At 58.2% G+C, this 10,011-nt stretch overlaps 1 protein-coding gene across 1 annotated transcript in view; it reads right to left on the bottom strand.

The window, feature by feature from the left end:
- The window catches only part of PLXNA1 (plexin A1), a 106,274-nt gene that overhangs the window by 66,864 nt on the left and 29,399 nt on the right, over window positions 1-10,011 (bottom strand). Inside the window, exons 3-4 of the mRNA XM_009889854.1 lie at window positions 2,256-2,396; window positions 85-185 (exon numbers count right to left, since the gene is read on the bottom strand). Of these exons, the coding sequence (XP_009888156.1) occupies window positions 85-185; window positions 2,256-2,396 (242 nt within the window). The remainder of the gene's footprint in view (window positions 1-84; window positions 186-2,255; window positions 2,397-10,011) is intronic.

Here is a 10,011-nt window from a genome sequence, read left to right as displayed (position 1 = left end):
TACCAGACTCAACATGTTTCAGGGCCAAAGTCCAGGAGGTGTCTCCCCAAGGAGACCGACGGTGGGGACAGACATGGTACTTACATGTTGTGGAGGACGCACCAGCCACAGTGGGGGTCCCGGGAGCCCAGGCACAGCTCGCAGCTCTCATACTGCTCACAGCTCTCCACCGGCACCCGCGTCACCTGCAGGGAACAGGCGGGGAGTGAAGGGGGACGGGTTGCGTGTTTCCCTGCTGTGTCCACGCCTAGATCCCACCAGAGACGGGACTCACCCTGACCTGCAGCTCCCGCCCCATTAGAGAAGAGGTAGCGGCAGGGAACAGGCTGAGCCCCCACCATCACCCACTCCTCTCCCGGGCAGCACATTTGCAGGCAACACCTCCACCCCAGAGAGGCTTTTACCCCAACCCAGCTCCTTCCACCATTGCATCTTTGCAGGGTTGTGGGGAGTGGGCTGCGCCGGCTCAGCCCCACACCGGCTCCTGGTGCCGGCCAGGCACCCCATGGCTACCGCAGCCCCGCTCCGAAAGGGTTACCAGTCCTTTATTAATTGCTCCTCCAGATTTGATTAAAATCCCCTCGTTCTCCAAGCCCTTCGAGCTCTGTTACAACTGTTCATTTAATTACTTTCCACCAGCACTCTGATAACACCGAGCCAGAGTGGGGAAGAGAGCGGGTTTTATTAAGGAGAGGGGAGGAGAAGAGGGGGGACGGGGAGGGGGTGCAGGGAGCTGCCTGCTCGCCCGCCGCAAGGAGCCGGCAGCACCAGGCGGCTGCCTGTGCCTGCCATGCTCGTGCCTCAGTTTCCCCATTGCTCCCAAAGGGTAGGACTCACTTGTTAATTAAAATTTGCAAACTTCTCTACCGAAGGCTAAACCCTGTGGTGCTCTCCCTCCTCCCAGCCCAGCAGGGGTTGGGCTCAGCGTGATGCCTACAGGGTTGGGATAAGGCTGGCCAACCGGTACCCTCGGGTTTGCACACCGATGAGGATGCCTGTAGCGTTCCCATTTGTTTGTCCCCGACATCACTTCAGGCAGGCAGTGGCAAGGGGGTTGGCAGCAGGTCCCCCCCCAGGCAGACCCATACCGGCTCCCAGCAGCCATAGTGGCCCTTGTTGGGAGATCCCCAGTCCAAGTCAAGGTAACCCCCTCAACTGCAACCACGTCTCCAACACCTCCCCTGCAGGGGGGAGGCTTAGCTGAGACAGAAAGACGGAGGACTCCAAACCCCTTTTGTGCGTTGCCGGGGAAGCCCCAGCTTTCCCGCAGCAGAGCAGAAACCAGACAGGCGCTGGGAGAGGGAGCGAAAGGGCTCTGCTGTCCCCACGGGGCTGTCTAGACAAACCCACGGTCCTCCTCCAACATCTTTCCCCCTCCCAAGCCCCCAGGCTGGCGGCCAGCAAAGCTGTTACCCTCCGAGCTCTGCCACGGTCCCCCTCACGCACACCCCTCCCGGGCGGAGGAGCAGAGATGCTGAGAGATGCGGGCACACCACGTCCCAGCACGGCTGCCCCGTGTCACCCCCCGAGGCATGACGCCAGATCCAAAAAACGGCACCGCCACGGCACGAACCTGCCTCACCCGCTCCAAATGCAGTGGATGAACTCGCACCAGCAAGCTCTCCCGCAGGTCGGGGATCACGCAAACACTCGCAAAGCAAACCGGAACTTCCTATCGTGAGCCCCTACCACGCTGCCAGGATGGCAGCACCGGATCCGGATGGGGTCTGTACCCCTGGTAGAAGAGAGGCAGGGACCAAGGGGTGCACGCCAGGGCCCAGGGACACACCAGCCCCATGTCCCCTCTGCCCCGAAGTGCAAAAGCAGCCACCCCAGAGGAGAAAAAGCCATTCGGAGCAAGAAGCTTCTGCTAACCTGCAAAAACCCTGCTCTGGAGGGGACGGCCACAACAGGGGGGAGGTTTATGGCCATCCCCTGGCAGCCAGGAAGGGTCGGCAGCCCTGGGACCCCCCAGGGACCATGGGGATTTCAAGCAGCAGCTGCTAACAATTACTGCCTGGGGCACGGCCCCGGTGAGGAGAGGAGCAGCAGGACACAGCGTCAGTGCCTCAGGGCAGTGTTTGTGCAGAGAGGAGACAGGACGAGCTGCTGCCCGTTCCCTGGGACAGGAGTCCCCAGGCAGCAAGGGACAGACCCCGCTGGGGACCTGCCCAGAAGGCTTCCCAGCGCCCGGGGACTGCAGGCTGGGGCTGCCACGTCAGGAGAGCGGAGGGGCTGCCATCCCCTCCCCTTACCTGTTTCTCGGTCATGGCGTAGATGTGCTGGCGGTCGGGACTCAGCACCAGGTCTCGCAGGATGGAGCTGCCCTCGTGGGCCACGACGTTCTCGTACTGCAGCGCTTGGTGCTTCCTCTCGGCCGGCAAGTCCACCAGGATCTGCGGGGGAGAGCAAGGGGAGGTGAGCATGGTCTCACGCACAACCCAGGGAGTGGGAAGGGGAACGTGCCCCATTAGAGATGCCACCTCTCTGTCCTATGCCAGCATGGCCACACCACGGCCATGGCAGCATGGCAAAGCAGCAGCCACACTGCAAACATCCCGACCCTTTCCAGAAGAACAAACTGCAATGTTTTCTTCCCTTTATTTTGCATTTGTCCCATGTTTACGCTGACAGCGTTCACCCCTCTCCAGGGAGGGAAGCCACGGACTCTCCTCTGCACTGCCCTGCTTCTCCCACTGCCACTCAGCCCCAAAGCCCCTCCAGCTTGCAGCATGGCACGGACGAGCCCCCAGATTACAGCAAAACACGTCTTGACGCAGCAGTACCGAAAGCAGCTCGCACACCGCACCGAGCCCCGGCCGGGCAGGATGCCGCAGTGCACGCAGGCAGGACTCCCGTCTCCCCATCCATCAGGGGAAACACTTGGGCTCGTGACCGGGGAAAGTCAAGAGGGTCTCAAGGAAGCTGGGGGTCAACAGAGGTTCAGAAAGCGCCTTTGTTCCCCAAGCAGGAACGTGGCGAAGGCTTTAATCCCCTTACGGCTCACAATTATGTTAAAGCTCTTCCTAAGTACACTGGTTTCTGTCTGTACCGGCGATAACCACATCACGAGGCACCACGGGGCTGGAGGCACCCACCGAGCAGGAGCTAAACTCGGCTGCGCTACTTCCCATAACCTGATTGCCACTTCCACGAGCGAGAAACGCTTCCTGCTAATGCCATCCCTCACGATGTCCCAAGATCCAGGCTGTCCGCTGGCACGGGGCAGCCTCAAGGGAGACAGTGCTGGAGAAATGGCTCAGTGGGTCTGGTCTGCTCCCATGGGATGGGATCGGATGGGATGGGGGCCGTGCCAGCAGCACATTCTGCAAAAAACCCAGCAGTGGGTGGAGAAGCAGCATGACCAGCGAGACAGAGCAAATGCTGCCCGGGATCAGCTCCACGCTGCTGCCGGCACACATGTGGACCCACTCCGGCACCCCCAGCCACAGGATCCCCCCAGGGCACAGGAACAAATCAGCTGCTTTGAAGCATCCCCCAAAACGCATCCCACAGCCCTGATCATCGCTCCCAGTCCCACAGCCCAGCACAGCCATGCCCAAGCCCTTGTGCCACCCCCAGCAGCCGCCCCAGCACCCTGGCCACCTCGTCCCCCTCCTGCAATAAATCGCCACCGGCATTTGCATAGTTCCCAATCAGGAGGATACGGGGCCAGGAAAGCAGGATCCTGGTGTGCAGCTGATTAGCATGGAAATGTATGCGGCTCACAAACAAACCGGGCCCGTTTAATTAGAGCGGCGCCTTTGATTCACCGCCAGCCTCCTGCATGCACCAGCCCCGGATTATTTTTAGGCGGTTTTACAAAACAAATGTATTTAATTAAGAAAGAGACCCCTGAGCAACCAGAGAGCGTTGAGTCCTGCGCGGCAGTGAGCAAAGGGGCTGCCCTCTCCCCAGGGGACACGGGGACAGGGCTTGCAGGGCCAGGCGTAACTCTTAGGAGCCCACTGGACAGCCAAAACCCCCCTGTACGTCCTGCCGCAGGGCTGAGGAGCCTTCGTCATAACCCAAACCTGGTTTGGTACTTACCCACCTTCTCAGCATCCTTTGCCAGACCCATACACCAACTCTGCTCCCCGTCACCCCCACCCTGGGTACCACTGTACGCTGGGGAACCCAGACATGCCGAAAGCCTCTGCCGGCCCTTTGGGGGGGGTGGGGGGTGTCTTTCAGCCCAGGACCACATTTACTCCTACTCCAAACATCAGAGATGATGGTCAAGCCTCAAACACCTAAAGTACAGGGTCACAGAGCACCTCCTGTCCCATGTCACCCCCTGCCCCACAGTACCCAGCGTCACCCCCAGGACCCAACCATCCCTCCCCGTATCCCCTTGCACATCGCTCCCCTCCTGGCTCTCAGTTTCTCCCCTACAAAGTCCTGTCCAAGCCAGCTCGGTGGAGGAGGGTAATGGGGAGCACCCCCCTCCCGGCAGCAAGGAAACGTCTCTCCCCCTCGCTACAGCAACGTGACAAACGCACCTTTCCAACCCTTTTATGGGCTGCAGTTGCGGCACAGAAGAATCGATATAGTTTTACCCTGGTTCTAAAATAGATCTATGGCTGGATGTCGCGCTGGCAGTAATTTTTAACTAGCGGGGTAATTTCCCCATTACATTATTGCACTGCGCAGTGCTGGGAAAGAGAAAGAGATGTATTAAAAAAAACAACAGACGTGAAGCACTTCCAGTTAATTTGAGGCTCCAAGAAGAACCTAAAAATATTCTCAGTACTCAAACAGTGCTGGAGCCCAGCCTGCCACACATCAAGGTGCTCTGGTGGGGTGCACGGGGCCAACCCAGGCATGCACACAAGGGAACTCTCCTCTCCAGAGCCTCTCCTCCTGCTAAGGATGCTCTAGAGATGGGTTTGGGATTCAGGAAAATGAAATTTGGAAGACCTGGCAATCAAGTTGTTTTCTGGTTGGCCAAAAGGCAGGGCACGAGACAGTTTTTGAGTCAGCTCGTGGTAGGCAAACCCATCCTGATGCTCCTCCCCAGCACCAGGAGATCATCGGCAGATAGACTCCAATGTCATCCCACGCCAGGACTCAACTGCCCACAGCATCCGCTGCCGTGCCGGCAGAGGTGGGAACATGGCATCAGGGCTTTTCCAGCGGGATTAGCCTGATGGGAACCTGCCCATGCCAGCTGACAGGAAGGGGACGGGTTGCTTGGACCATAACATGGCGGAGCGGTGCATGGGATGCACAAGGTGCCTCCCATCTGATCTCTTACAGACAGCAGGGAGGGAGGGCTTCCCCCCCCTCTCCCCGCACCCACGGGGCAGGAGAAGGGGGAGAGGATGCGGTTTAATCAGAGCAGCCCCCCTCGGAAACGTGCTCCTTCCTGCCCACCCTGCCTGCCTTCCCACCCAGGGGAAAAGACATTTACCAAAAATAAATAAATAAATAAACTTATTAACCTTTCTCCTCATCCTGACGCTGATATAATTACCCAATACTAATAATTACTCACACTAATTTCTCGCTCAGGATTCCTGCCCTCGCTCTCGCCTGCCTCGGGCTGGCTTCAGGCAGCGGCTCGGCGGCGCTGCCTCCTGCGAGGGGCTGCGGGAGCCCCGGCATCGGCTGGACCCTGGAGCCGTGCCACCGTGGAGGAGCGAGAGCGAGGGTCTGCTTGTTGGCCTCCTGCCTCGTTAAGAAAACAGCAGAGACCAGAGGCAAGAAATTACATGCTCCCTGCTGGGGTGAATCATCTCAAAGCAAGCCCAGAGGCTGCTCTGCCAGAAACCCACAAGCATGCCCCCCCCAAGTGAGGAGCCCACCCCATGGGGTGAGAACCCTTCACAGCTTCACTCTGAAGAGGGAAAGGTTTAAGACCTGGTCCCCCAGAAGCCAAGCAAGCTGGTGGAGGCAGCGCAAGGCCAGGAGATGCAATGGCATTTCACCTTCCCAAGATGTCCCTTCACCTCCCAGGCAAACCGTGGAGAACACCTGCAAAGGAACAATGAGGGAAAGGACGACACACAACGCTTCAACCCCCGGGGACCCCAACCTAACGAGTGACCGTGCACAGCACGCCTCAGCCAGGCAGAGGCAATGACCTGCCCCAGGAGGCCCAGAAAGGGTTCCTGGGGATGGTCTTGTCTTGGCTGGAGAAGAGAGTTTCCATCCCATATAGGTTTTGGAGAAGGAGAGCACATCACCTCACTAAAGAAGCACGCAGTGGTGCAGGGTCACAGCCGGACAACAGCACCAGCCGATCCTGCTGCTGCATCGAGCCCGATGCTCCCTCCAAAGCTCAGCTCTTCTTTACAAACCATGATGCTGGAGCATCCAGAAGCTTCAGCAGGGTCCAGAGCCCACTGCATCCAGTGCTAGTGAAGAGACGCTGCCCCAAAGAGCTGTAGAAGACAAGGCTGGGACCTGAAACCCACCCAAGAGAGAATGGAAAGCGCAATCACTGGGGGGGCAGAGACAACACCTCAGAGGAGAGGCAGCTCCTTCCATTGAAGCACACTTGCTCCCCTGGGCAAGACGCCCTCCAGGCTGGTCCAGGTGAGGAGGCACCTCCCCACTGCCTGACCGCCAAAGGGAAAACCTCTCAATGTCCTTACAGCCACCAGAAACAGGCACAATGCGGAGAGGAGCATCTCCCCAGGCCTGCCTTTTGGGAAGATAAGCGACGAGAGGAATGAAGGGCAGCAGCCGTGACTTGGCGGCCACCCAACGCCAGCAGCGGGTCCAGAGGAAGACCATGGCAGAGGATGGAACTTTACAGCTCAGCCCTGGCCAGGGATGCCAGGCGGAGGGAGAGGAAGCACAGCCAGAGAGGCAAGGCAGCTGCAGACATGCCAAGGCTGCTTTCGGATTTAACACGTGCCAGCAGGGGTCTGCGGGGTGCTGGAGTGGGCCACCAGCTCCCCACGGGACTGAAAACACGTGCTTGAGGGAACAGGAGGAGGGTCACCAAGAGATCTGGTCTCACCGCAGGGGACACCCCCCAAGCCCACTGCCAGGAAGAGGCAGTTGCCCCGCGGGGCTCTCCCACCCCAGTCCTCCATCGCTCTCAAGCCCCCATCCTGGGTCCCAAGCGGTCCCCCGCAGACCCCTCCTCCGGGCAGGAGAAGTGCTCAGCCACGCTTTGTACTCTTATCTGTACAGGGCTGTGATTAACGCGCAGCGGCTGGCAGCAGCTACGAGAGGAGGGCGCTTCTGCCCGTCCGCCACACTTCAAAGGCAGGGACTTATCTGCCTGAAACACACTCCGCAGCCTTTTCACGGGGACCCTTTCCAGTTCCACGGGGCTCGCACGGCGCTGACGGGCGACGCAACAGAAGGGCTTATTTAGGGGAGTGCATTTCAAAGCATCCCCGTTTTCCCTCCCAACACTCTCTGGGGGAAGCGGCAAGTCCCCCAGCCCCAGGGATGTCCATTGGGGACAGAGACTGAGCAGCGGGGACGAGACAGCTCTGTGAGGAGAGGATGATGGATAGAGATCCTTGTCCCTGGTCCTCTCCTGCCCCATCCTCTTGTCGGGGAGCAGTTCCATGGCACGTCCCTGAGTTGGGAAGAGGAAAAAGCTTTGACATCTGTGGAGGGCAGAGCCCACCCCCGGGACTGAAACGTTCACCTCCCCGTGCCACCAGTGCTGATGGCTCAGGCACCACCAAAGCCCTGGGGCTCCCGCACCCAAAGCGGAGGAGGGTGTGCATCCCCCTCTGCGGGGGATTTGCTTCGATTTTGGCACCATCCACCCAAAGGGCACAGGACAGAGCAAGTAAAACCAGGAGAGGAGCAGGTCCCAGCAGACCTGACCCTTGATCCATGGGGCCACCTCCCAGAGGCAATAGAGGACCGGGGCAGCCCGGCCACCCCAGGGCGGAGGTGACAGCTGCCGTGTAGTGTCACACAACACCATGTCGACGAGCCTACAGCCGGAAAGGGGCTATCCTGTGTCCGGCCAGGGGGGCTGGTGGGGGAGAGGGACCCCCCCAGGGTGCCAGCCTGCATGGCCCTCCTGGCACGTGGCCTGGGCTCACCCCATAACATGATAAAGTCTGCAGGAATTCTTCTTTCTAATTTTCACTTGTTTACAACATGCTGCAGCTGGTTGGTTCTTTCTTATTTTGCGGGGAAATCTTTCAAGTATGACAGTAGTTAACAAAACTGAAATTTAAGAAAGGGCTTGTTCTACTTTGATACTATGCCAGTTTTCCTCCCATAAAGTCTAAGGGATATTTACAGCCCTTAGCTTACTGTGAATCTTCATGGCCCAGTTCCAGCCAAAGAGAATATCAGGGCTAAAAATACAGCTCCACAAATGCCTGGTATATCTAGACAGCACTGGGAGGCAGCACTTTTCTGTGGATAGGGCACAGGAGCGGGAATCCATAAATGGGGGTTCTCTGCCGCTCTCCCACCAAATTATCATCAGGTATTGCAAAAGCCATGTTACCTTTCCATGCTTTAACTTCCTATATATGAAATTATTTACCTGCTGTAGGTGAACCTGCTCTGGCAGAGGGGTTGAACTAGGTGATCTCCAGAGGTCCCTTCCAACCCTGACCATTCTGTGATTCTGTGAAATGATGCTAATTTAGCTGTTTTATTTTGTAGAATGCTTTGATACGTACAGATAAGAAGGCAAAATTAGGGCCAAACATTTCCCGGGTAGGGATCAGACATATGCCTCCTCCTCCTCCTCCTCCCAGACAGAGGGACAGGCAGCTGCCTGCTGCTCGACCCCGGCACCCCAGGGCCCTGGGGAGATGGCTGCCTGCCTCCCCTGGCCTCCTCCATCAGTCCCTCATGCGGGGCTGGGATGCTCCTGCCTCATCGCCAACCCACCGAGGGAAAGGGGCGAGAGCAGCTGCCGAATTCCCCTCAGCGAAAAACAGTCGCTTTATAAAGGTGAATACAAGCACGGCTTTCACCCCGGGCCCGACATCGCCCTGAGATGCAGAATATTGGGACTTTAACTACATCAGTATAATAAAGCAAAAAACAAGGAGATACTTAATCTAAATCAATGCTCGTAACAGCAACAAATGCCAGCGAGTCGCTGACACTGACAGATATGACACCGGCTCACCTAACCAGTCTCAAAGCACATGTCATTGCCATGGTGGTGTCCCCAGGCAGTATCCTGAGCTCAGCCACATGGGCTGAGGACAGACGCGCTCGCTGCACCTCCCCGGGGGAGGCAGTGTCCATTGGGGGTGAAGGCACTGGGGTTTGCCACAGGGGAGAGGGGGAGGCAGAGGGGTGACCTTGCCCAGCAGGACCCCAAAACACCACACCACCTTCCCCAAAACTCCTCAACCGCTTTTTTCTTCCACTTGAACTCATTTCCATCTTTTCCTCTTGTTCAGCCACCCACACGAGCGGCACTCCCCCGTGCCGAGCAGGCTCGGCAGAGCTGGCCAGCCCAGCGCCATCCCACATGGCATGGCACGGCACAGCACTGACCGGCTCCTCGCCCACCATCCGCAAACCTGCTCAAAACCTCCCCGGACCAGGTCTGCCCGCATTCCCCATCAGCAGGATGGCGAAGTACAGCCCAACACACCGTTCCAGCAATTTTGACAGAACTAAAACACTGTCAGAAGAATTTTTTTTGATTGCTCTGTACCAAAACCGAACTGCTGGAAAGACGGAGCAAGTGCCAGGGCACCAGCACCTTCATCAAAGTCAAACCCAGGCACAGGAGGGACTGACAGAGACAACGAATACGGGAAAGGAATTAACAAGCAGCCCTACATTGGGAGCCACATGGCGTGGGACGGGGAAAGGCACTTGCCCTACTTGACCCCCCCAGCAAAGCCCTGGGTCCTGGCCCCATGGCTGCTCCGGCGGTCTCGAGCCATTGATTTCCCAAGCTTTGCCCTTCAAAACTCTCCTGGCTCTGTGCCCAGTTCATATCGTCTAGTCACTCAGGAGCAAAATATCTCTATTATTATTGCAATTATTTCCCAATCAGCATCGCCCGGGGCTGAGGCGGTCGGGGGGGGGGGGGCGGGACCCCCC

This window comes from Charadrius vociferus, unplaced genomic scaffold (genome assembly GCF_000708025.1).
Source record: "Charadrius vociferus isolate BGI_N301 unplaced genomic scaffold, ASM70802v2 scaffold257, whole genome shotgun sequence".
Classification (NCBI taxonomy): Eukaryota; Metazoa; Chordata; class Aves; order Charadriiformes; family Charadriidae; genus Charadrius; species Charadrius vociferus.
The sequence above is the reverse complement of the archived record's forward strand: the minus strand, read 5'-3'. Positions and strand labels throughout refer to the sequence as shown.